The sequence below is a fragment of the Populus alba genome, chromosome 2 (assembly GCF_005239225.2).
Source record: "Populus alba chromosome 2, ASM523922v2, whole genome shotgun sequence".
Taxonomy (NCBI): Eukaryota; Viridiplantae; Streptophyta; class Magnoliopsida; order Malpighiales; family Salicaceae; genus Populus; species Populus alba.
Window position 1 is genome coordinate 14,293,726 of NC_133285.1, and position 27,669 is coordinate 14,321,394.

At 34.3% G+C, this 27,669-nt stretch overlaps 4 protein-coding genes across 4 annotated transcripts; 2 read left to right on the top strand and 2 right to left on the bottom strand.

Annotated features, from left to right (window-relative positions):
* Positions 1-60: 60 nt before the first annotated feature.
* LOC118050022 (ammonium transporter 1 member 2) lies at positions 61-1,920 on the top strand. The gene has a single exon (XM_035060226.2). It carries the CDS (start codon positions 341-343, stop codon positions 1,832-1,834), a length of 1,494 nt encoding a protein of 497 aa, XP_034916117.1. The 5' UTR covers positions 61-340; the 3' UTR covers positions 1,835-1,920.
* Positions 1,921-2,415: 495 nt separating this feature from the next.
* Positions 2,416-9,657, bottom strand: LOC118050021 (ammonium transporter 1 member 4-like). Its single transcript, XM_035060225.2, is given in 3 exon segments — positions 2,416-3,403; positions 8,756-8,844; positions 8,846-9,657. Coding segments are annotated over 3 exon segments (1,470 nt in total). The 5' UTR covers positions 9,413-9,657; the 3' UTR covers positions 2,416-2,589.
* A 3,933-nt stretch (positions 9,658-13,590) lies between these two features.
* On the bottom strand, positions 13,591-18,019 carry LOC118050020 (alcohol dehydrogenase class-3). Its single transcript, XM_035060224.2, has 9 exons — positions 17,860-18,019; positions 17,607-17,743; positions 16,452-16,498; positions 16,036-16,361; positions 15,480-15,562; positions 15,303-15,378; positions 14,328-14,485; positions 14,090-14,251; positions 13,591-13,997 (listed from the first exon to the last, which is right to left on the bottom strand). The coding sequence occupies exons 1-9, from the start codon at positions 17,891-17,893 to the stop codon at positions 13,881-13,883; spliced, it is 1,140 nt and encodes a 379-aa protein (XP_034916115.1). The 5' UTR covers positions 17,894-18,019; the 3' UTR covers positions 13,591-13,880.
* A 6,147-nt stretch (positions 18,020-24,166) lies between these two features.
* On the top strand, positions 24,167-24,980 carry LOC118050019 (uncharacterized). Its single transcript, XM_035060222.2, has 2 exons — positions 24,167-24,490; positions 24,634-24,980. Exons 1-2 carry the CDS (start codon positions 24,408-24,410, stop codon positions 24,881-24,883), a joined length of 333 nt encoding a protein of 110 aa, XP_034916113.1. The 5' UTR covers positions 24,167-24,407; the 3' UTR covers positions 24,884-24,980.
* The last annotated feature ends 2,689 nt before the right edge of the window (positions 24,981-27,669 follow it).

Consider the following 27,669-nt stretch of genomic DNA (forward strand, 5'->3'; position numbering starts at 1 on the left):
CATTCTGTACCCTTCCAAATTCTTCTGACCTTTTCTTAAAAAAGAATATACTGGTGGCAAATCAGGCATTATCTTCGATACTTGATTTTCATAATGACATATGCCAAGATCCTCCCTGAGTCCAAGGAGGAATAAAGGGAAATCGGTTACAAAGTCTGAGTCTACGAGTATTTGTGTCAAAATGATATTCTAACCCTGGGATCTCCTTGGAATCTCCTTCAACCCAGGAATCTCTCTTATCTTTCCTTCATAAAACAAACCCTAAATCTTCCATACAACAAGCACGCACACAGCCATTTTTCTTCTCTTTTTTTTTTTTTTTTTTAAATTTCTATTTACAATGGCAGCTCTAACTTGCTCTGCCTCTGACCTCCAGTCCTTACTAGGTGGTGCTGCCAATGCCACGGCAGCTGCTGAGTACATTTGTACTCGCTTTGTTGCGGTTTCAGACCATTTTGTTGACACAGCCTATGCTATTGACAACACTTACCTTCTTTTCTCTGCCTACCTTGTCTTTGCCATGCAACTTGGCTTTGCCATGTTGTGTGCTGGGTCTATACGTGCCAAAAATACCATGAACATTATGCTAACCAATGTTCTTGATGCTGCCACTGGTGGCCTTTTTTATTACCTTTTTGGTTTTGCCTTTGCCTTTGGGAGCCCTTTCAATGGATTCATTGGCAAGCAGTTCTTTGGCCTTGAAAGTTTTCCATCACCTTCTTTCGACTATGGTTACTTTCTTTATCAGTGGGCTTTTGCCATTGCAGCTGCTGGGATCACTAGTGGATCCATTGCTGAAAGAACACAATTTGTTTCATATTTGATATACTCCTCATTCTTGACTGGTTTGGTTTATCCTATTGTCTCTCATTGGTTCTGGTCAGCTGATGGTTGGGCTAGTGCTGGTAGAGCTGATGGTAATCTTTTATTTGGATCCGGGGTCATTGATTTTGCTGGTTCTGGTGTTGTACACATGGTTGGAGGGATTGCTGGACTCTGGGGTGCTCTCATTGAAGGCCCCCGAATGGGAAGATTCGACCATGAAGGCAAGTCGATGGCTCTCCGTGGACATAGTGGTACATTGGTTGTTTTAGGCACATTCATATTGTGGTTTGGGTGGTATGGTTTCAATCCAGGTTCATTTCTCAACATCCTAAGAACTTATGGAGATGTTGGTTCTTATTATGGCCAATGGAGTGCTATTGGTAGAACAGCCGTGACAACAACACTTGCAGGGAGCTCTGCTGCACTAACCACTCTATTTGGTAAACGCATGCTTGCTGGAAACTGGAATGTGACTGATGTCTGCAATGGTTTGCTAGGTGGTTTTGCAGCAATCACCTCTGGATGCGCAGTTGTAGATCCATGGGCAGCGATCATTTGTGGATTTGTTGCAGCTTGGGTACTAATTGGCTGCAACAAACTGGCAGATAAATTCCATTATGATGATCCTTTGGAGGCAGCACAACTTCATGGAGGGTGTGGTGCTTGGGGTATTATCTTCACTGCATTGTTTGCAAAGGAAACATATGTCAACGAGATTTATAGTGGGAAACCAGGGAGGCCATATGGACTGCTTATGGGAGGTGGTGGAAGGCTCTTGGCAGCACACATGGTCCAGATTTTGGTGATCACAGGATGGGTGAGTGTGACAATGGGGACATTGTTCTGGATACTGCACAAATTCAAGCTTCTGAGGATCTCAGCGGATGAGGAGATGGCAGGAATGGATTTGACAAGCCATGGTGGATTGGCATATGCATATTATGATGAACATGATGATGAAATGCAGAAGAAATCATTTATGATGACAAAGGTGGATCCCTATGTTTGATTTAGTTTCAGGAACTGCATTTGATCTTTAATCTTCTTAATCTGTTTGTCTTTTTTCGTTGTCTTAGCCTGCACAGTCTAGACTAGGAACCAATGAATTAACTCAAGGAATTTGGATGGATGATGAATTCCTTTGAGAAATCAATATTGGAATCTTAAAAATCTGGATTTCATTGTTGAATTATTTCTCTCTAAGATGGATTATGCTTTAAATTATGAAAGTTCTTCCCCTATAATGACACCATCAAGTGTCTTTCCTCCATCAGCAAAAGGCATCAACAAGTTGGCAGTCGCATGCAGGTGGGGCTTTCTCTTGACACTTCAAATTTATATGAAGGATCTCATGATGATTACATCAAGATTTGGTCAATTTCTTCAAAATTGCTGCTGCTTGGGATTTTTGGAAAAGATTTCTCACAACAAGAACTATAAAATAGCAACCTCCTGAAGAAGGCAAGGCAAGGCATGGCGACACCTGCTAATTGCAACAACTGTTTAAACCATTCAAGCACCAACATAAGCATTCTATTTACTGAGATAATAACCAAACACAGATGAAAAGGGACATCTCAAATCCTCCTATTTTATTCGAAATCTATACTAATTGTATAAAGCAATTGGAATGCTAGTGCTGTTTGCTTTCCAAGTTCTAACTCCACCCACGCATCCTTGCCCTGAAATCGACTCCACCGGAACAATGTGCAATCATGTCCAAAGACTTTCCATTTCCCACTGCACTGCTAATCTCCATCTTTCTCAGACAGCACCTAGCTGCTTTTTTACTTCGTCTTCATGATCAGTATACACATAAGCAAGCCCACCATGGCTTGTCATGTCCATTCCTGCCATCTCTTCTTCTGCTGAGATCCTCAAAAGCTTCAACTTATGCAGAATAAAAAATAGTGTCCCCATAGTGACACTCACCCAAGCCACAATCACCAAAATCTGTACTATATGTGCAGCTAAGAGCCTTGCTCCCCCTCCCATGAACAGCCCATATGGCCTCCCTGGTTGACCTGGATAAACCTCATTAACATAGGCCTCCTTTGCAAACAATGCAGTAAATATAATCCCCCAAGAACCACACCCTCCATGAAGTTGTGTTGCCTCCAAGGGATCATCATAATGGAGCTTCTCAGCCAACTTGTTGCACCCAATAAGAACCCAAGCAGAGACAAAACCACAAAGAACTGCAGCCCATGGATCGACAACGGAGCACCCACCAGTTATGGCAGCAAACCCACCAAGCAAGCCATTGCAAACATCAGTAACATTCCAGTGACCAGCTAACAACCTCTTGCCAAATAGAGTGGTCAATGCAGCTGTGCAGCCTGCTAGAGTTGTGGTCACTGCAGTTCTACCAATAGCACTCCATTGTCCATAATAAGAACCACTTTCATAACTTTTCGAGATGTTGATAAACGAACCAGGATTGAATCCATACCAACCAAACCACAACAAGAAAGTACCTAAAACAACCAATGTGCCACTGTGTCCACGGAGAGTAACAACACGTCCAGCATGATCAAACCGGCCAATACGGGGACCTTCAATGAGGGCACCCCACAATGTTAGCATTATGGAGACAAACAAACCCCACCATGTGCAAGTGGAATTATAGTCTCCCACTTAGCACATGGTGGAGGACACCCCCCACTCCCACCTTGTATAATTATGTGTGTTCTGTGTAGTGTAGTGTGTGAACTGAAGCTACGAGAGAAACACAGAGAGAGTTGTGTGAAACACAGAGAGAAGAGAGAGCTTGAGTGTAGAGTTGAGTTGAGAACATTCTCCTCCTCTTGTTGTTGTATTATTTCTTTGTAAGCTTGATTAATACAACTAGTAGCTCCGTGGAGTAGGCAAGTTGCCGAACCACGTAAATTGTGCGTGTTTGAGTTCTGGAAATATCCCAACAACTGGTATCAGAGCTTGTTCTTGACAAAGAGGGTGTTTGATCCAAACTCAAAAATCAATGTTCTCAAAACGTGTTTTTGACCATACCATCGTGTAGAGGAAAACCCGAAGAATCCACTGGTGAAAACCCGGCGAAGAACCGACGTCCTGCATGCCCGGACGCGCCAGCACGCTCCACCGCACAGCCTGCCCACGCGCATCAACGCGCCTCACGCGCGACACGCTCCTTCTTCACCCGTTTCTCTGCAAAACGGGTCGGGTCTGACCCGCCACGTCAGCAAGTCACACGGTCAACGTCCACGTCACCTGCCACGTCATCGAAGACGCAGTAACTAATCGGATGACACGTGGCTTAATCAGACCGTTTCTGAGTTTTGATCCAGTGCTCCTCATGCCCTAATCTGCGGCCACGTGGCTTAATCTGAACCGTTTCTGTTTTTGATCCGGTGCGACGCAGACAGTAATCGGCTGACACGTGTCTTCATCAGAACCGCTACTGAGTTTTTATCCGGTGTGACGCAGGGGGTACTCTGGCTGACACGCGGCTGCATCTGAACCGTCCGTTAATCCAAAACTTTGATTGCTGAAATCTGAGCCATCCGAAGTCCGATTGGGGTGATCTCAGTGTCATTTCCAAGGTTTTTGGCCGTTCCGGACACATCGGTAAGGTCAGATTTGGAAAATTCGAATCGGAGAATTCGTAAAAATGGCAGATGAAATAAAGGCTGCTGGAATTGAAAAATTTGACGGAACAGATTTTGGATACTGGAAAATGCAAATTGAGGATTATTTATATGGGAAGAAACTTCATCTTCCCTTATTGGGAAGCAAACCAGAAAAGATGGAAGCAGAAGAATGGCAACTTCTTGATAGACAAGTTCTGGGCATTATCCGGCTATCGTTATCAAGAAGAGTTGCTCACAATGTTACGAAAGAAAAATCCACTGCAAAATTGATGGAAGCCTTATCTGGGATGTATGAGAAGCCATCAGCAAATAATAAAGTGCACCTGATGAAAAAGTTGTTCAACTTGAAGATGGTTGAAAACACTTCTGTGACACAACACCTCAACAACTTTAATACCATCACAAATCAATTGTCATCTGTTGAAATTGAGTTGATGATGAGATTCGTGCACTCATCTTGCTAGCTTCACTTCCAAGCAGTTGGGAAGGCATGAGGACAGCCGTGAGCAATTCAGCTGGAAAATCCAAACTGAAGTATGATGACATTCGAGACTTGATTTTGGCTGAAGAAGTGCGAAGGAAAGACTCGGGTGAAAGTTCAAGCTCAGGATCAGCTCTCAACATCAACACTCGAGGGAGGAGACACGATAGAGGCTCATCCAGAGGCAGATCAAAATCCAGATACAGAAGTAAGAGCAAGTTTGGATCCAGAAAGCAGGTTGAATGTTGGAATTGTGGCAAACCTGGTCATTTCAGTAGGAATTGCACAAAACCGAAGAAACCTGAAGCTGACTCTGCAAACGCTACCACAGATGAGGTGCAAGATGCTTTAATTCTTGCTGTGCAAAGTCAAATTGATGAGTGGATTCTTGATTCTGGTGCTTTCATTCCACTGTACGCCACACAATGAAATGCTGCAAAATTATGTTGGAGGAGATCATGGTGTAGTCTACCTGGCCGATGGAACACCACTGAAGATTGTGGGTATAGGAGATGTGCAAATCAAGACTATGAATGGATCTATATGGACCTTGCAGAATGTAAGGCATGTTCCTGAATTGAAGAAAAAGTTGATCTCTGTCGGACAACTTGATGATAGTGGTCATTCAATACTTTTTGCTGGAGGAATGTGGAAAGTATCAAAGGGAGCAATGGTTTTAGCTCGTGGAAAGAAAAACCGGCACCCTGTATATGACCACAAGATTTGCAGACATCATTGCCTCAACTGAAGCAGAAAATCAAGCACATCTATGGCATTGTAGACTTGGCCATATGAGTCAAAAGGGGATGAAGATACTTCAGTCGAAGGGAAAGCTGCCAGAGTTAAAAAAATGTCGATCTAGACATTTGTGAAAGCTGTGTTCTTGGAAAACAGAAGAAGGTCAATTTCTTGAAGGTTGGCAGGACCTTAAGACCAAGCAAGCTAGAACTGGTACACACAGATTTATGGGACCGTCTCCAGTAGCATCTCTTGGAGGTTCTCGATATTATGTGACTTTTATTGATGATTTCAGCAGGAAGGTATGGGTTTACTTTCTGAAAAATAAATCTGATGTGTTTTGAAACATTCAAGAAATGGAAGGCTATGGTTGAGACTGAATCAGGTCTAAAGTTGAAATGCTTTGAGATCTGATAATGGAGGAGAATACATTGATGGAGGTTTCAAGGAGTATTGTGCTGTCAATGGTATCAGAATGGAGAAGACCGTTCCAGGCACACCGCAACAGAATGGCGTTGCTGAACGGATGAACAGGACCATCAATGAACGAGCTAGAAGCATGAGGTTGCATTCTGGGTTACCTCAAACATTCTGGGCTGATGCAGTTCATACCGCAGTTTACTTGATCAACCGTGGACCATCAGTTCCTTTGGAATTCAGACTGCCCGAGGAAGTATGGAGAGGAAAAGAGGTACAACTCTCTCATTTGAAGGTCTTTGGGTGTGTTTCCTATGTTCACATAGATTCTGATGCTCGCAACAAGTTAGATGCCAAATCCAAGAAATGTTTCTTCATTGGCTATGGAGATGAAGAATTTGGATTTCGGTTCTGGGATGATCAGAACAGAAAGATTATTAGAAGCAGGAATGTGATCTTCAATGAGAAAGTTATGTACAAAGACAGATCAAGTGGAGAAACAGAGATGGCTGATTCAGATACAAGTCCACCAAGATCTGAATTCATAAGATTAGAAGGACTTCCCGATGTTACTAAGGAGAACAACAATCAAGAGTCTTTACAAGAAGATTCAAGCACATCTGTGCCCACTTCCACACAAGAAGATGCTGAGCAACTTGAACCAGCTGTTCGCAGGTCTTCAAGGACGATAAAGCCCCCGCAACGGTTCACACTTTTACTGAATTATATTTTGCTGACAGATGGTGGTGAACCGTTATCTTATGAAGAATCCTTAGAAGATGGAAACTCAAGCAAGTGGGAGTTAGCCATGAAGGAGGAGATGAGTTCGTTGCTGAAGAACAAGACTTGGGAGCTAACAACATTACCTGAAGGAAAGAAGGCCTTGCAAAATAAGTGGGTCTACAGAGTGAAGACTGAGCATGACGGAAGCAAACGGTTCAAGGCAAGACTTGTTGTCAAAGGGTTTCAACAGAAGAAAGGCATTGATTACTCTGAGATTTTTTCTCCAGTTGTGAAGCTCACAACAATCAGAGTTGTTCTGGGGATAGTAGCTGCAGAAAATTTACATCTGGAACAGTTAGATGTAAAAACAGCATTCCTTCATGGTGACTTGGAGGAAGATATTTACATGCAACAGCCAGAGGGGTTTGCAATGCAAGGAAAGGAGAATCAAGTCTGCAAGCTACAGAAAAGCCTATACGGTTTGAAGCAAGCTCCAAGACAGTGGTACAAGAAGTTTGACAACTTCATGTGCAGTTCCGGGTATACAAGATGCCAAGCTGATCATTGTTGCTATGTCAAACATTTTGACAACTCCTACATCATTCTACTATTATATGTAGATGATATGTTGATTGCAGGATCCAGCATTGAGGAGATTGATAAGCTGAAGCAGCAGTTGTCGAAACAGTTTGAAATGAAGGATCTGGGAGCTGCTAAACAAATACTTGGCATGAGAATCATCAGAGATAAAGACAAAGGCATACTAAAGCTCTCACAAACAGAGTATGTCAAGAAGGTTCTCAGCAGGTTTAGTATGGATAATGCTAAACCAGTAAGTACACCACTTGAGAATCATTTCAAGCTCAGCAAAGATCAGTCACCAAAAACTGAGCTAGAAAGTGGATACATGGATAAGATTCCATACGCCTCAGCTATCGGCTCTTTGATGTATGCTATGGTCTGTACCAGACCAGACATTGCCCATGCAGTGGGAGTTGTAAGCCGATATATGAGCAATCCTGGAAAGCAGCATTGGGAGGCGGTGAAATGGATCATGAGGTACTTAAAAGGTTCATCGGAAACCTGTCTTAGTTTCACAGCTGGTGGTTTAAAACTTGAAGGTTTTGTAGATGCTGATCTAGCAGGAGATATTGATAGCAGAAAGAGCACTACAGGATATGTATACACTCTAGGAGGCACTGCTGTTTCCTGGAGTTCTACCTTGCAAAAGATCGTCGCTCTTTCAACAACAGAAGCTGAATATGTTGCAGTCTCGGAATCTGCAAAAGAGATAGTATGGTTGCAGAGTTTCTTGAAAGAATTGGGCAAGTTGAATGGAAAAGGTACTTTGTATAGCGACAGTCAGAGTGCAATCTTCCTTGCCAAGAATCCAGCATTTCACTCGAGGACGAAGCATATTCAGATCAAATATCACTTCATCCGACAACTGCTGGACGACGAGCAACTAATGCTAGAAAAGATCTGTGGAAGCAAGAATCCAGCTGACATGTTAACCAAAGGAGTTACACTTGAGAAACTGAAGTTGTGCAAAACTTCAGTTGGTCTTCAAGGATAAAAAAGGATTTCATTGTTTGTCTCCAAGTGGGAGATTGTTAGCATTATGGAGACAAACAAACCCCACCATGTGCAAGTGGAATTATAGTCTCCCACTTAGCACATGGTGGAGGACACCCCCCACTCCCACCTTGTATAATTATGTGTGTTCTGTGTAGTGTAGTGTGTGAACTGAAGCTGCGAGAGAAACACAGAGAGAGTTGTGTGAAACACAGAGAGAAGAGAGAGCTTGAGTGTAGAGTTGAGTTGAGAACATTCTCCTCCTCTTGTTGTTGTATTATTTCTTTGTAAGCTTGATTAATACAACTAGTAGCTCCGTGGAGTAGGCAAGTTGCCGAACCACGTAAATTGTGCGTGTTTGAGTTCTGGAAATATCCCAACACACAAACCAGCAACAACACCAACCAAATGGACCACACCAGAACCAGCAAAATCAATAACATCAGAACCAAACAAGAGATTTTCGGCTCTTGCAGGGGCTAGCCCAGCCATCCGCGGACCAGAACCAATGTGAGACAATAGGATAAACCAAACCAGTCAAGAAAGAAGAATATACCAAATAAGCAACAAACTGAGTTCGTTCTGCTATAGAACCACTTGTGATTCCTGCTACTGCTATAGCAAAAGCCCACTGATACAGGAAATAACCATAATCAAACGATGGCGATGGGAACTTGCTCAAGCCAAAGAAGTGTTGGCCAATGAATCCATTTGATGGTGAGCCAAAAGCAAGAGCAAAACCAAAAGTATAGTAAAACAGACCACCGGCTGCAGCGTCAAGAACATTCGTCAGCATGATGTTCATCGTGTTCTTTGCTCGGACAGAACCAGCACAGAGCATGGCAAAGCCAAGCTGCATTGCAAAAACCAAGTACGCAGAAAAAAGAAGGTATGTGTTATCCACTGCGTATCCTGTATCAACGAATTTGTTTGAGATAGCCTCAAAACGGCCACAAATGAACTCAGCTGCAGCCGTGGCATTGGCACCATCGCCCAGAAGAGGGTAGAGGTCAGAAGCTGAGCATGATAGAGGCGATGATGCCATTGAAAGGTGGTGTAAGTTCTCTTAGTGCTTCTGCCAAAAGGTATATGTTGACGATGATGGGGTTGGTGACTAAATATAAGAAGGAAGGGAATGACTATGGAGAGAATCTGATGGTGGGGACTTGCTGTTTATGGTATCCGTATATTCATGGCAAACTATGGGGTGGCTATTTGATGGCCGTTGACTGTATATTCTCTTTGGCTAAATGAAGCCTGAGGTCTATTTCTGGCTCATAGAAGCGATAGAAATTAGCTGTATCCTCTGCTAATTCCCAATTTTAATGCTCAACAACAAGAACATATACTAAATTACTAATAAAATTTATAAATAGAAGAATAGAAGATACGAAGATACAGAGGGAGGATACAAAAGAATAACATGATTTCATATTTTTCTTTAACTAAATATATTTATATCTTTTGTATTTTAATTTTTGTGGAATACTAACTGGTTATTTTTTTTTAAGATTATGATTTAATGGCTAGTGTGTATTTTTGTATTTTTTCTTATCATATTTTTTTAATACTTAGTGCTAGTTTACTTCTCCTACTATGTTGTGCGAGTTGAATTAAAAAATATTTAAATGTAAAAAAAAAAAAATCAAGTTAACAAAATTATTTAGTATTATTATCAAATCTGGTTTAGCAAGTCAAACTTTAAAACTTTTAACTTAGTCTTTGTCAAGTTCATGTTATCAAATTAAATTATATGAAAGTTATTTTAATGTAATCCGGTCAACTTAGCAGATTTAAAGACAAATAAAAATAAAATGATAAAAAAAAATACATGTGTTTAAAGGCAGTGTGAATAACCGTTAAAAGGGATTTGATTTTAAAAAAATAAAAATAAAATTGAACCTAACATTAATTTTCCTTAACACTAAGATGATAATGTATTTGATCAATTTCAATCAATTCAAGTTAATTCGTCAAATATATAACCTGAGTTGTGGATTTTAAATGGATTCGATGCTAATTTTTTATTTTATTTATATGATAACAAATGAAAATCAATCAAAAACCAACCTAATATTAAAGGTTGAGATTGAAAAAAAAAAAAAAACATTCATCAAAAACCTAATGTTGAAGGTTTTTTCTTAAAAATAAAAAAAAGAGGAGGAGGAAGTCAAGCCAAGTGCGCAGACCTGGATTAGGCAGCCTAGATAACTTGTAAAAGGCAGTTTGACTTTTCAAAAATCAATTAAAGTTGATATTTAAAAAAAAAAATAGATGGTGATATGGATTCTAATAGGTTTAATAATATTTTTTATTTTAATTATATGATAAAAAAATAAAAATATGTTCAAAATCAACATAATATTAAAGTATGAAACTAAAAAAAAAAAAACAAAACAAAAAATCCAATGCTGAAGGTGTTAGAGCCTTAAAAAATCCAAGAAATGTAGGCCTAGGTCAAGCCAGCACTCTTAGGCTATTTTTTTTTTTTAATAAGGGGTGGATGACAAAAAATGCCTAATAGACATCATAAAATTCTTTTTAAATAGTCTAATAACCTCAAAATACAAAAAAAAAAAAAAAAAACCAAAATCAACTTAGCCTAAAAAATCAAAACAAAACACGATCTTTTTTTTTCAAATATTTTTACAGGGAAAATTCACCACCATTGAACTTCTCCTCATCAAATAAAATTTGTTTAGAATAAACTTGATAATTTTTGCTTTTGATATCGCAATAACCAATTATTTTCTCACTATTCATTATTTCTCGACAACATCATCTCTCCTCTCTTTAACATAAAAAATGAAAAATAAATAAAATAAAATTTTAAATTAAAATAAATTATCATGAATTTATGATGAAATTGAAGGGGGAAAAAATGGAGAAGGTTTAGTGTTCATATGAACAATTGCTAAATTTTAAATTTGAGGTAAGCTATGTATTTTTTTCATGTTTTAATTTGGATTTTAATTTTAAATAATTAGACCATAAAATAATAAAAATTTTAAAAATGAAAAATAAAAAAAGGGTTGAAGGTCCACCTTCATATAAAAAATAAAAAATCTTGGAGAATTAATAGAATCTAGAGAGAATTTTATTTCAAAATCATAATAATCTAACGATTTATGCGTATTCTTGAATTTATTATTATTATTTTATATGTTTACCATTAATTATTTAGTATGTGTTGAATTTTATTTTTTTATGCAATCAAGGAAATGCATAATTATTATACCATAATTATATTTATCATTTCCATTTTAAAAATCGAGAAATTGAATCGTTGCACCATTTTCGATCTCTCATCTGGCTTTCCATAATTGCAGGATTCACTTGTTGGGGGGAACGACCATTGATTTCTCAAATATATCTTGGAAAAAGGAACCCTAATTTATTTTAAAGGGGCAAGAATCTGTGTGCAGATGGGATTCCATGCATCTTGATTCTTTCCAGAGAAGGTAAATTAATTATTTAATCGGTGTTTTGAAATCAGTCATTAATTGACTTACTAGCAGCAATTACAGTTCATTACTACCCTGTAATTAGCATTTTGGTTCCACAATTAGCCATAAATTTACTACTTCAGCTAGGTGACTATTTTTAGTTTGTTTTGGTTTTTATTTAAAAATAATAATTTAACTAATTTTTTTTAAAATAAAAATCCGAAACCGGTTCAAACCGACCAATTTCAATTCGATTCGGTTTGATTTTTAGAATAAAAACCAGTTCAAACTAGTTTGACTTGGTTTTTTCGGTTTGACTTGATTTGTTCCAGTTTGGCTTGGTTTTTTTCAGTTTGGGTTTGATTCGGTTTTTTTAGTTTCAGGTTTATAAAACCAAAACCAAACCAATCAGTTTTTTTCATGATTCAAAATTTTTTAATTTTCTTTCATTTTCTCAATTTAACCAATATTTTAATTTTTTTGCTCACCCCTCTTACATTTCATTGCCACCATGAATTTATACTGACCAGTGACTACTTGGCCTAAATTCAATGGATACCAATTGAAGTCAATCTTTTATATATAAATATTTTTTACTTGAAAATATTTTAAATAATATTTTAAAATTTTTAATATTAATATATTAAAATCATAAAAAAAAATTGATATTTTTAAAATAAAAAAATACTTTTAAAAAACATCAAAAAAAACAAAAATTACTATACTTTCAAAAACTTCTAGTTTTTTAGGTTATATATACAAATAAAATGCCAAACTTTTGGAGATATTTGAAGGGACCAAGTAAGTTTAAGAATTTGAAGGGACCAAGTAAGTTTAAGATAGAAAATAAAAGCATGTAGTCGGAGTGATAATTACATAAAATAAAGAAATTTTTTTAAACAATTTTAAAATGATTTTTTGATCATTTCAATACAAAAATAAATAAATAAAAAAATATATTCTCATTGTCCTAATTATTATGTTATTTCTGAACACTTAACTAAATATCAAGATTACTCTTTAAAGAAGATTCCATTAAAGCCTGATTCTTGAGATAGAATACACTGCTAACCGATGGAGTGCAATATAACATGCCTTGGCAATCCCGAATGCTCACCGGAACTTTTGTGCGTTTAGAATTGTGGTTTAAGAGTGTTTTTTTTTTTAAAAAAAAAAAAAAAAAACATGTTAAAATTATTAATTTAATGTTTTTTGAAATCAAAAATATTTAAAAAAAAAAAAAAAAAAAAAACACAAGCTATCCAAACACAAACACAGACACAATCTGGATAGGTATCCAAGTCTTGATAACTGGATCGATTAATAAGTTTAGTGGCGGATTCATCTAGCACTTTTGGAGTTTGGTTTCACAATTTTCATAATCACCTAGTGTTATTCATAAATCTTGAGTTACAAATCAGCATCCATTCACTTCCAAATCTGCAAGACAATCTCTCCTGCCCTAGCCTCACTACATTGGAACAGGTTCTGGTTCCTCGTGTCTTCACCAGCATGCCTGCTGAAAGGATTTTTAAGCGCCATGGGATGGTAGGAAGTGACACTGTAAGTTTCCATTAGCACCAAGCCTCTGTCGACTAGGTTTGTGCTAGATGCCAAAGGATGTTAACCGTTAACTAAAGTAAATATACATATGCACAACATACCATTATCCAGCAGCCATAATCATTTCCGGCGAAAAATCAGTTACTCCATTGGACAATTCAAAAGGTCGGATCAACACACAGATGCTTCAGTTATCATCATTGTGACATTGCAATAAGTAACACATATATTCATTTAACACAAACACAGCAAACATACCATCCTTATCCATGCAAAACCTCAAGATTCTATCAACATTTCAATAAGTTACAGCACCACCTTTCATACAAGTAAAAGCTTATAAGTACATTGTGCACACGATTCTTATTTCATGCATAAAATCCTTGCACCTAAAAGGTTTTTTTCTTTTCCATTCAACCGAAAAGAAAAGAAGGCGACAGCACAGCACATCGCATTCCCTATAAAATAAGGCAGGCAGGCCATGAAACGCCATGGGACTTAACCTTAGACTTGCATATCAAGCACGCACCGGAGGCAGCTACCTTCATGCAGCAGATCAAATGCCTGGTTCATCTCTGGAAGAGTCAGATTATGGGTGATGTACTCATCAACCTTAATTTCCTGTGATAAGAGCGGATAGAATAACTCAGCATCCTGTTTAGTTTATGTATTGAACGCACAAAGAAATATATAGTTACATGATATGCTCGAACCTTTTTCATGTACTTGTCTACGAGCAAAGGCACCTGTGAACGGCTCTTAAAACCACCAAAAGCTGTTCCTTTCCAAACACGGCCAGTCACTAACTGGAAAGGACGAGTGCTTATTTCCTGGCCAGATGCTGCAACCCCCACAATAACCGAGGTTCCCCAGCCCTAAAAATTTCCAGGCAAGTCACAAGTGATCTCTAGATAAATACATGGCTATTACCACTAATTCAAGCATACTTGCCTTATGACAGCACTCCAAAGCAGCCCTCATTACAGAAACATTTCCGATGCACTCAAAACTATAGTCAACACCACCATCAGTGAGATCAACGAGCACCTGTTGAATTGGTTTATCGTGGTCCTTTGGATTCACAAATTCAGTAACTCCAAAATCCTTTGCTGTTGCATAGAAATTTACAAATAGTAATTAAGACGGGCATCTAAGCATGATGTATATTGATATAAGCATCTTTCCTCCACAGCTTGGAAACAGATAATCTCTTAGGCTAGATAAAGCGAGGAAGATGATGCTGGATCGACACTCCCATATTCCACATTAAAAGGCAGTTCTGATATGTAGATATGTTTCCTTTCAAGTAACAGGTTTTGGAGGCGTTTATTTGAACCACAGCTGAAATGCAGAGTGTTGGGCATGGAGGTGTGCTAATTTAGTTATAATACACCACACCAAAGGCATGGCAATTTTAAGCATATCCATGTCATCCAGTATAAGACATTTTATTTTCCTACTAGTTGCCAATTGAATGGACCAGCAGACAACGAACTACAACCATGTGTGTGGGGATTCAGGAAGGGAGAGGGAGGAAAGGAAGTGGAAGTATATGAAGGGAGTTGAGGGGAAGACAAAGGAAGGGAAAATGGGAGTTGAGAAATATTTTTTGGGTAATAGCAAGGGTGGGGAAGGTGATGATTATATATCCTTGAGGTTATGAGGTAGAGTTTATTATAAAGTTACCCCTTTCTCCTTTATTACCCACCAACTTGGGAGGGACCTTTTCAAAAAAATGGAGAGGAATGGAGGGTTAAAAAATTCACTTTGCCTCCCATTAAAAAGTTCTTCCAGACAAGGTCAGTTGATTAAAGACACAATATCCCTCAGTTTGAGGACAGAACAATGATTGTCAAACAGACAAATTATGTAATTGTATTCTTGAACACTCAAGCATGCTAAATGGAATGGAGAACAAAGAGGTACCTCTATCAAATTTTTTGCTGTCAATATCTATACCAATAATCCGTGAAGCACCAGCTGCTTTTGCACCCTCTGCAACCTGTCCATAAAATAAAGTTATTTTTAAGTGGACAACAGAAAATGGTTCTATTTTTCCAAGGGTGAGGGAGACCAAGCTAGATAGGCATTTTCACAACTTACTGCAAGGCCAACTGTCCCAAGTCCAAAAATAGCAACAATGGACCCTGCTTCAACTTTTGCAGTGTTCCAAACTGCTCCAAGACCTAAACATAACAAGTGTGTTATACTAGCATACATGAAGATGAAAGCATTACATCATCTAAAAAATCTAAACAGACATCGAAAAACACAAGAAGGCTTCAATCAGAAGAGTAATCGCATAAATAAGAATTAATGTTGCAGCTAAGCTTAATTTTTAGCAAGTCAGCTAGTGATTCAAACAGAAACTTCAAGTGCAACAAAAGAATCTTCCTAGAGAAGAATTTTATTTTAAAGGGATAGATTTAAAAGTTCCTAAAGCAAATCAATAGTAACCACAATGTAGCAAAAAGAACAAGCCATTAGGAAAACGTGTCGAGGCATTGTTGAATATGAACAACAATATCCAAGGAAAACAATGCTTTAGGAACCGGCTCTCCACACAAGTATGCCAAAGATTAACAATAGAAATGCAGTTTATCAACAGAAAAATTACTATGTCGTAATTTAAAGTATTGAAAAACTAAGATACACTTACCGGTAGGAACACCACAGCCAAGGAGGCAAACCTTCTCCAAAGGAGCTTTTGGGTCAATCTTGGCAACACTAACATCATGTACAACTGTGTACTGGCTAAATGTTGAGGTTCCCATGAAATGGTAGATAGGTTTTCCATTAATTGAGAAACGAGTTTTACGATCATTCATCATGACTCCAGCACCAGTTGCTGTGCGAACTTTGCCACAAAGGTTTGTCTTCCCTGATTTGCAAAACTTGCACTCTCTGCATTCTGCCTGGTAGCAAGGGATAACATGATCACCTGGTTGAACCTCAGTCACACCTTCACCAACACTTTCTACAATCCTGTGTCAAGAAAACCAACCACATCTCCTGTTCCAATAAAAGACAACACAAGCAATTGAATACATTGGATAATGTCTATGATATGCATACCCAGCAGCCTCATGACCAAGAATACAAGGGAAGAGCCCTTCTGGATCCTGCAAGGCAAAAATTAAATAACATCAACATCAAAAATAATAATAATAATAATAATGGCAGCAAGGATATGAAGCCCAAAAAGAAAAGAAAAAAATGGAAAAAATCTTGAATGTTTATTAGATTAAGCAACAAGGCATTATGTTTAGTTCTTCGTAAAAACACAAAATAAAACTAATATATTTGTAATAACTGTTCCTTTTCAGGCTACTCGAAATACACCAAATCGAGAGCATCTATTCTTTTACTGCCCTAAGCCTTGCACTTTCTAGTTTAGATAACATTCAAGCTTATCGCACTGACAGATGGCAGCAAAGATCAACCCTTTTTGACCAATGAAGACCTGGAAATTCCTAAAATCAAGCGCATCTTTTCTTTTACTGCCCTATGCCATGCACTATACAGTTTAGCCAACATTTGAGCTTATCACGCCCATAGATGGCAGCAAAGATCAACCCTTTTTGACCTACGAAAACCTAGAAATTCAAGACAAAACACCCAAAATCAAGTGCATCTTTTCTTTTACTGCCCTATGCCACACACTATCCAGTTTAGCTAAAATTCAAGCTCATCACACCCATAGATGGAAGCAAAGATGAACCCTTTTTGACCAATGAAAAGCTATAAATTAAAAGACAAAATACCCTAAATCAAGTGCATCTTTTCTTTTACTTCCCTTTGCCACACAATATCCAGTTTAGCCAACATTTGAGCTTATCACACCCATGGATGGAAGCAAAGATCCACCCTTTTTGACCAATGGAAAAATAGAAATTCAAGACAAAATACCCTAAATCAATATGATCTTTTCTTATACTGCCTCCGTCACACACACTATCCAGTTAGTTAACCGAGCTTATCACACATATAAATGGCAACAAAGATCAACCCTTTTTGACCAACTAAAACTTAAAAATTTCAAGAACAGCCTTTTCTTTCTTTCTTTTCCCCCCTTTTTTCTATAATAATTGCCAACATTTCCTACAAAAAAATTAAAGAAAAATATATATGGGCATTATCAAAAAGCAAATAATAATAACAGTACGAAACTCTTGAGATCAGGAAAATTCCCGGAAAAGGAAATGAAATTTATAAAAGAAAATACGATACCTTGCCACTCCAGGTGTAAGCATCAGTGTGGCAAAGAGCAGCGAAGAGAATCTTGACTCGAACCTCACCGGCCTGTGGTGGAGCCACCTGCACTTCCTCTATCACCAGCGGCTTGTTCGCCTCCCAAGCAACCGCAGCTTCACATTTTCATTTCCAAATCCAAAATCATAGATTACTAAATAAAACACACACACGCACACACATGCATACATAGATACATTACGTCTGGGTGAGAGAGAGCGAGAGAGAGTACCTCGGCAAGTGATGACCTGTCCCTGGGTAGCCATGGATGGATGGATGCAGTAGAATTCAATTATAGAGCTAAGAGAGTGGCGGTGGTAGAAGGTGTTGATGTTTTTTATAGATAAGTAGGGGCTAAGGAGTTCCCCGTTTATTTTTTATTTTTTATTTTTTATTTAATAAGATGCCATCATATTTTTTTAAAGAAAAAAAAAAATAGTTGTTTGGTTTTTTTTTAAATAATTTATTAAAATAATTTATGAATATATTATATTGATATAAGATTGTTTAACTTATTGAATAATATTTTTTATTATTGAACAAAAAATAAATGATAATATCAATAATAACACTTAAATAATAATGAAATAAGCATTGATGTATTAATATTATCATTTATTTTATATTATTTATCATACTTTAGTTAACAGTCATTCATAGAATTCAATCATAGTTTAGAATTATTTTTCTTAGAATTACAATTCTAAAATTCTCATGACCAAATATTCAATAGTTAAATTCTTATATTTTTTATATATAATCTCTCCAGCCTAATTTCATTATAAACCTAATCTAAATATTTTAGAAAAAAATAAAAATATATCATCTAAATGTAAATATTAATTTTAATATATGAATTTAAAAGATTAAAAAAACATTTAAATATTTTGTTATCAAACAGAAAAAAAAATCATAAACCCAATAAAAAATATATTGTTTGATATTAAATATAAAAAAGGATTTTATTAATTATTAGTGATGGCATAGGCCAGATTTATAATTTATGACCAAGAAGAAACAAAATCTTTTCGTAACGAGGTCAATGCTTTGACAACTCTGTGGTAGCCAATAGGTATGATCCACGTTCTGCAAGAGAAATTCTAAATGTTATGGAATAATCATTTATTTAATGATAAATACAATTATTTAGTTTAACTTGAGTGGTTAAAGTAGAGATACAATTATTTTAACTGCCAAGCCTGCCTGGAATTTTTTAAGTTTATGCTAAGCTAAATTATCAATTGTTTTTTTAAATTTTTTTATATATATATTAAAATAATATATTTTTTTAAAAAAAAATTATTTTATCGAATACTATAACTATTTAAAATAAAAAATAATAATTTGAAATAAAAAAATAAAAAATATTTTTAAAATATAAAAAAAAAATAAACTTAAAAGGAATGAATTTTATAATCCGATAATTTAAGAATTGTTTTAAATTAAATTAAATTTTGAACTGTTTGTTTTTTATACTGACGACCTAATGAATTGATAATTGAATTTTGTAAAAAATAATACTATTAAAAATAATAATAATAATTCACTCGGATGTATCTAGGCCTAAGCTAGTTCGGACTTCAGAGCCTGGGCCACAACTATGCCTATACTTAGAGCTTTCTTCGCTAAAGTGCCTTGGGTTCGTGGTGGGCCTACTCTAAATTAGTTGGGTTTTGGAGATGTGAGTCTCTCGTGTTGATTTCGGGCTTTTGAAACAAGCCTGCAAAAGTGGGCTTGTGTGGGCTTTGGCGACAGATTTGAGAGCCAGGTGAGTGCAAGGGAAGTGACTTGGGCTCAAAAAGCCTTAGAGCCTTTTTGGTGTGACAGTAATCTCGCTATTAAATAAAGATTTAGAGACTATTGAGAAAAGTCAATTGTACCGTGTTTCAAAATGATATTCGGAATGTTTTTAGAAGTGTGATAATATGATTTTTTAAAAAATATTTTTAAAAATATATCAAAATATATTTTTTATTTTTTTAAATATAATTTTTTGATATTAAAATAATCATAAAAAAATAATTTGAAGCAAGAAAAAAAAATCAAATTTACACCTACTTACAAGGGCTTGATTAGCAACTCTAAGCTGCAAGGATCCTAACAATGTGTTTAGTGTATGAGAATATTTGGGAAATAATATGAAGCAAACGAGAGGGTTAAAAAAAAGGAGTAAAACGACGTTTCATTTGCTATAATTTTTGTAAATTCAATTTTAGTTATTTTTATAATTAACTTATAAAAAATCACAAATATATCCAGTTAGAAATAACTTTGAACTTAAATAAAAGAGTTATTAAAAAATTGAGTCACGATTTTTCTACTCGAAAAAGTGTTTCAACTCATTTTTATCAAACATTCTTCTAATTTAAAGTCATTTTAAATTATTTTTGTCATAAATTATCTATATAGAAAAACATCATTTGAATTAAAACTCAAAATTTTAAAAAAAATCACTTTTCGTAAATCATACCAAATGGACTCCTAGACTTCTTTATTTAATAAATTTCTCATATTTAGTTACATAAGTGAAAAAAAAATAAAACTCATAAATCATTAGCTTATACTGCTATCTCTAAAGGGAAAATATTAATAAAAAGATTTTTAGCAAATCACTTTCATTTCATTTCCATCAATTCATGGTTTACATGATATATTAATGTTCTAAAATTAATATTTTGTTCTTCAATATATCAAGAGGGAGAATTTAATTAACGAACTCGTGTTCATATATTTTTTTTTTAAAAATATAATATATTTAAGAATAATAATAATTATTATTTTTAAAGTATTTTTTGTTTAAAAATTTATTAAAAATAGTTTTTTATTTTTTTAAAATTTATTTTTAACATAAGAAATACTTTTGAAAATAAAAACAAACATGTTCTTGGAAGAATTACTTTAGTGATGACTCTAGAATTCGAGCCTTGTATTTTTAAACATACTTTCCTGACCACCGACCATGCTTTCCCATATTGAAACCGTGTTTTAAACAAGAAATGAAGATTCAGAACTGGCCGTACGAGGCGGCGACTCTTAGGCTGTCAAAGATAGGAGAAGGTAAGACGATGCCATGAGCATGAAGCAAGAAAAGGGAGGAGGCAATCCTTGAAGAAGAAGAGTACAAGGACTCGTGACAAGAAGTGGTAGAGGCATGCCCATAAAGCTTTGTCAAGAAGCATGAAATGTATAAATAGTAGAAAATAATCATGAAATACAGTTTTTTTTAAAGTGTTTTTTTTAGAAATATATTAAAATAATTTTTTTTATTTTAAAAAAATTATTTTTAAAATCAACAAATTAAAATGATCTAAAAAACATTAAAAAAAAATTAATTTAAAGATAAAAAATTAAAAAAAATAATTTTTTTAAAAAATATTTTTAAAATATAAAAACAAACATGATATTTGCATGCTTATTTGATAATGAAATAAGTCATGTTTTTTATTTTTTAATTTTATATAAACACGTTCAAATCATTTAAAACACATATAAAAAATAACTTGAAAAACACATTAAAATAAAGTTTCAACTAAAAAATCAAATAATCATCATGGACTGAGTGATGGGTAACGAGACTCTTGTGAGTCAAAGATGAGCTCTAGAAAAGTTGGTGTTAATGTCTTGCAAATGACAACATCATGTTGCCATCTTTCGACATCCTTCCTAAATGAAATCTTGATAAATCACGAATTAGATCTTCTTTTTTGACGTTTTTCAAGATCAACTATGTAGACACACGTAGTGTCGTAAAATAAGAGACTATTCTCTCCTTGGGGCGAGCCTCTCGCGCTCGAATGCGAATGGAAAATGACTCCCTCAACTTTTTAATTCAGCCTACAATTAAACATTATTTAGTTTTTACTGACTATTTGAACCGCGTTCTGCTAAGGGTTAAATATTTTTATTTTTATAAAAAATTATTTATGCAAATTAATAAATACATTTTGATAATTCAAAAAACATAACAAAATCAAAAAATATATTTTCATGATAGATATAATCTTCAAGCCTGATTTTAAAGTTGACCCGGTTAAGGGATCGGAATTCTAGATTACACATGTTGACTCAAATCAAACTAGAAAAATTAAAAACAATATTTAAGGGTGGAAGTGCGGAGAAAGTATGGTTTTATTTTATATATAACACTAGTTATTTTGACTACACTTCATCGTGGGTTGTAATTTAAAAAAAAAAATGGATATACATGTTATTTTGATATGTTTTTTATATCATAAAATTTAAAGTTTAAATTGAAAAACTTATGCAAGTATTTGATTAAATATATCGATACTTATCTATATAAAAAAACAGAAAAAGTTTTTAACAATAATTAAAAGAAAAATTGAAAAAGTCGAGAGATGAATATATATCAAAATATTTGATCCCATAAAATGAGACTTTTATTCATTTGTGTGTACTAAATTTATTTATTTATTAAAATCAATATAAAATAATAGAAATATAAATATATATGAAACTAATTCAATAAAATAAAAGGAAAAAAAAATATGCAATAGCGAACATACTAAAAAGATTATTTCATATATATATAAAAAGTAAAGCTCATCTATACAAAATAAAAAATCTTCAAAAAATTAAATACAAATAAATATGTTTTATATAAAAAAAACTCTATTTAAAAAAGACATGCAAAACTTATGGTCTAGGTCATGAAATTGAGATAAATTGGTAGAAAATAAATTGAAAATAACCCAAAATCAATTTTATTTTTTAATAATAATAAAAAAAAAGATGTCGAATCACATTAAATTTTCAAACTCATTACTCATGTCATTAAATTAGAAGCACTACAAATTGAAAAACAATAAAGCTCGTTCCCTAACAAATTAACTGTAATTATATGATAAGTTGCGATTTAAGAACAAAATTGAAAACATAATTTTTTTCATAAAAGGACCAGGGATATATATATATAATATATATATATATATATATATATATATATAAGGACTAAATTGAAAAAACCAAAAGAAAAGAGGACATACATGTACTTTCTCTAAAAGATAAAAAGGAATGAGAAAAAAAACGATCATCGATGACAAACAACTCATCATTTGTTGTCATGCCAGCAAGAAGAGGACACGGTGATGCTTTAAAAAACACAACTGAAGGGCAAGTTTGGCTATTGAATAGTATCGCACACGCCGCTCAAAAGATGCAAACGTTGTTAATGTTCCAACAACTTTTTGAATAAAAAATTAATTTTTCAATTTTAAAATACCATGATGCCCTTCATTAGCTTGAGAATTGCAAAAAATAACATGTGAAAGTACACAAATGTCCCTAGATGGAAGCTTGTTTTTATCTTTTTTTTCTAAGGGTAAAAACATGTTTTAATTTTATTCTAATATTCTTTTTTTTGACCCATGGACAAATAAGTAGCGTTGTTGTTTTAAATTTTTTGAAAATATAAAATTGCTAACACGTAAGTGAAAAGGATCAAATTACCCCACCACCACGATAGATACTGTTTTTTCAATCAAGGATAAGATGGTAATTTCACGTTAGCAATCTAGAAGAGCCCACGTACAGTGTATTTTTATTTAATGTTATATTTTTATTTAATGTTATGTTGAATTTCGTGCGGTTCACATTCGACAAAATCAGATCAATATATGCACGTGGAAGTGCACAAGCGTTCGACATTCGATCAACTGTATGAACAGCAGAGGAGAGGATCAAATGGATTTGGATCCAAAGAGTAAAAAGAAGACCTGACACTTGACACCGCTACTCCATGTCGGTATCTTCATCATACCACCCTGGTCAACTCAAACGGTGTGATATTTATATTCTTACCCAATGATTCTCTGCCAGCTCTGCACCCAGTCAACCCTTTGACCAGGTGTAGGACCACCTCCCTTTGTTCCCCATCCATCTTTCTTCCTTCCGTGTCCTGGTTAAGCTTCCGTGTGATTATGTATTTCAACCCCTTTTTTTGAATAATTTCTGTTTGAAATTGATGTTTTTTTAGATATTTTTAAATGAATTAAAAAGATATTATTTCATCTAAAAATTATTTTTACAAAAATAATCAAATGTGTTATGTTTTAAGTAAAATTAAAAATATTTTTAGAATTGATTTGATTGAGTTTCATTTATATTTGACCGATTCAACTAGAATGTGATTGAATTATTAAGATATTATTTAAAATTATAGTTTAATTATATTTTTTTTAAAAAAATAAATTACATCACCCTTCTAAACAGGCTATTAATCAGTCTAGTTTCACCCAATATATAAATATTATTCAAAAACCTATCATTGAATATCTAGTAATTCAAACTTGTAAGAAGATGTTTCACTTGATCCACCTTACCTGGTTGTAGCGATGAGATAATAGTCACAAGCTCATGGGATAAAATCCTTAGGTCAAAATCCATCAAGAATTACTATGATAGAGTACCTGCAAGGCGTGGTCGGTTTAACCTCATAGATTGTTGATCGTGACATGGCGTGATGTGATTAGTCAATGGTTAATAATGAGGAGGCACTGACTCCTGCCAACACAAAGCCTATTCATGTCAAGGTATCTATCTATCTTATCCTCCTCTGCTTCCATGTTAAAAAAGAGATATTCCTGCGCTCCTTCTCTATCTACTCTCCAATAATATATATGCACGCAGAGAGAGAGAGAGAGAGGGAGAGGGAGATAGGGAGGGAGAGTCACTAGACAAGAGACTAGAAAAAAGTAGTTCGATCTTGTGTTTTTCCACCGTAACCTCAACCTTTTACCCTTCTTTCAACTAACCACTTTAATGGCTGAAAACCTAAGAATCATCGTTGAGACGAACCCCTCACAGTCACGACTCAGTGAGCTTAACTTCAAGTGCTGGCCCAAGTGAGTCTCTCTTAATCTCCCCTACATGTATATACAGATGTGTAGTAGCTAGCTAATCATGTAAGTAGCGATCTCTTTTCATGTATGGCTGTGTGGTAGTTAATCCAGAGTTATGCTTCGTCGTTTTTGTTGTCGTGAAATAGATGGGGCTGCTCTCCGGGGAGGTATCAGCTGAAGTTTGATGCAGAAGAGACGTGCTATTTGGTGAAGGGGAAGGTGAGAGTGTACCCGAAGGGGTCGTCGGCGTTTGTGGAGTTTGGTGCAGGGGATCTTGTGACCATACCCAGAGGACTCAGTTGCACCTGGGATGTGTCTGTTGCTGTTGATAAATACTATAAATTCGAGTCATCTTCATCATCGCCACCTTCTTCTTCATCGCAGTCGTCAAGCTAGCAGTGTCCCAAATGTTATCTCTTCTTCCTCTGCATGATCAATCAATTTATTCTTTTGAATTTGGTTATGGTTAGCTTCTATTATTGAGATTCTTCTCTCTCCTTCTGCTTCTTTCTATATATGTTTTTTTCTTCGCTGGGTGATGTACAAGGCGGTGGTGGTGGTGGTGGTTTCTTGGTCAAAGAACGGGAAAACGACTAGTAAATTAATGCATGCGCTATATTCAAACTAATCTTCTTTTTCGAGTCTTTAAATAAGCTTTTAATGCTCCCGTTGACTGGTCAAATCTGAGATATTTTTATATTTTTTCAATATTTCATGGCGAGAGGGATGAGTGGCGCTTGTTTGTAGGGAATGATATGGACACCTATATTTGTTTTTATCAATGAGAATACTCTTATTGCTGTAAAGACGAAGATGCCCACTTCTGACTGCCTTCCACAAAAACAGAAAAAACGTTTTAGGATAGGAACAGCTGCAAGTTCAAAAATCAAATAAGTTGTTGATGGCTTTTATGATTCCTAAAAGCCATCTACAACTTATTTGATTTTTTTGGCTTTATTATGATTTTTTAAAATTTTTTTTTTTTTGTTAGGAAATACATTAGATTAATAATATATATTTTTAAAAATTTTAAATTTTATTATAAAAACACAAAAATATTTTTTTCAAAAACATTGTATCGCCGCAAAAACAAACACGATCTTAGTCTAAGAACTTGGGTTTCTTCCCTGGTTTCGATCGATGAGTTTAGTTAAAATGATGGGTTATTCTAATAAAGGAAAAACTTAAAAAAAAAAGAAAAAAAGAAAACATCAACTTAAAAACAGAAGCAAAACCAAAAAAACACATATGAACATTTTAAACTTGGTCCAATCTTAAAAACTTGTAACTTGTTGAATCATGGATCTAAGTTCGATCAAGAAGCTTAATTATTAACCAATTTAATTTTGAAAGATGAAATCGTTGAAACAAAAAACTTGCAAAAACAAAAAAAAAAAAAAAAAAATTGAGAGAAAAATAGCTACGAAGAACAAAATTTGAAAAAAAAAAAAAAATTTAAAATAATTCAAAAAATAAAATAAATAGTATTAAAAAAATAAGTACATCTATAATTTGATAGATTATTTATTTAAAAAATGATATGAGGTGAAATTGATAAAAGTTATAAAAGGTTAACCCGATAGAATCAAACCCAAACATTAAGAAAACAAAACAAAAAAAGAAAGATTACAAATAATAAAAATAAACCTAAAAAAAAAAAAAAAAACAAGTAAATTCGGACGAACCTCCTAATCTCAGTATAATCTCTGAAACCTGCAACTTTTGAAATCCTGAACATAGGTTAAATCAAGAAACTTAACTCTTAACATATTTAATTTTGAATGATGAATTCGTGTAAAAACTATTAATAAAAAACTTGCAAAATAAAAACAGCAACAAAAAAATATGGATAAGATTTGATAAAAAAATATATCAAGAATGATGAAATTTAAAAGAAAAAAGATGATTTTGAACAAATTAAATTACAATCAAAAAAAATGATAATCGAATTTAAAGATTAAAAAATCATTGGAGTGAAGTTGAAAAACATTTATAATTTGATAAATTATTTATAAATTAAAATATGATAGGGGTGGAATATAAATAAATTGTTGAGGGCTAAATTTGTTTAACAAAACCAAAACCCAAAACAAATTGATTAAAAATAAGAAAATATTAGTTTAGGAAAAGGAAAATAAACCACATGAACCTTAAGCCTAGTATAGTTTCTAAAATGCCGTAACCCATGAAAAATTTAACCTGTATTCAATCATGAATAGTGAGGATAAAATTTAATTAAAAAAAATCAAGAGAATGTAATTTAAAATAAAAATAAAAAAATGATGTCAAATAAAATAAACAATAATTAAAAGAATAAAAACTAATTTTAAAAATAAAGAAAACTCATAAGGGGTGAAATTAAAAAAATATTTGTAAAAACTAAGCAAACCCATGTAAATATCCTAAACCCGATCAATTTTTAAAACATGTGAAACCATAAATCCGAGTCCAATCAAGAAGTTTATGATAAGCTAATTTAAAAATCTAATTTTTAAAAAGTTTTAAAGGCAAAAAGATTAACAAACAAAAGAATAAGAATTAAATTTACTAGAAAAAACAACAAAGGATGGTAAAATTGTAAAATAAAATTATTTAAGATTTAAAATAAAAACTTGTCAAGGCTAAAAAATTGACAAACAAAAGAAGAGGGATTAAATTTGATAGAAAAATCATAAAGTTAAATCAATTACAAAAAAAAAAAAACAAATAGCAATAAAAAAATAGATACCAAATTCAATAAACTATTCAAGATAATAAATAATAACAATAATAATAAAAAAAAGACCAAATATGAAGAACCAATAAATTTAAGGGTTGTTCTTGAATTTTAACAGACCATTGTTAAAATCTAGGTGCCGCGAGAGAGAAGAAGAGGTGAAAAGAAATGGCTTCCGGTTCCAAACCGTTGAGAATCTTGGCATGCGCGCCACCTTATTTGGTTTGGGGCATTCGAGACTTTTAAAAAAACTGCCCCGAAAGATAGTGTTTTATGACTAGATAGTCGCCCACACACCAACTTATTTTTTATATATTTAATAAAATATAATTTACAACAATGCTCCTGAACACTTTTGAAGATTATAATAAAAACAAAGTAAATTGATGGGAAAAAGTCATTAGACGAGAGTGTAATTGATTTTGTTTTTGAGGGAATCAAAATAATTATATTATTTTTTAAAAAA

Coding starts and splice junctions, on each gene's coding strand:
- LOC118050022 (XM_035060226.2), top strand. CDS start 341: ATGGCAGCTCTAACTTGCTCTGCCTCTGACCTCCAGTCCTTACTAGGT.
- LOC118050020 (XM_035060224.2), bottom strand. CDS start 17,893: ATGGCTACCCAGGGACAGGTCATCACTTGCCGAG. Junction 14,486..15,302: donor CAGCAAAAAATTTGATAGAG/GTACCTCTTTGT, acceptor TCTATGCAACAG/CAAAGGATTTTGGAGTTACT. Junction 14,252..14,327: donor CTTTGGAGTGCTGTCATAAG/GCAAGTATGCTT, acceptor GGAAATTTTTAG/GGCTGGGGAACCTCGGTTAT.
- LOC118050019 (XM_035060222.2), top strand. CDS start 24,408: ATGGCTGAAAACCTAAGAATCATCGTTGAGACGAACCCCTCACAGTCA. Junction 24,491..24,633: donor AACTTCAAGTGCTGGCCCAA/GTGAGTCTCTCT, acceptor GTCGTGAAATAG/ATGGGGCTGCTCTCCGGGGA.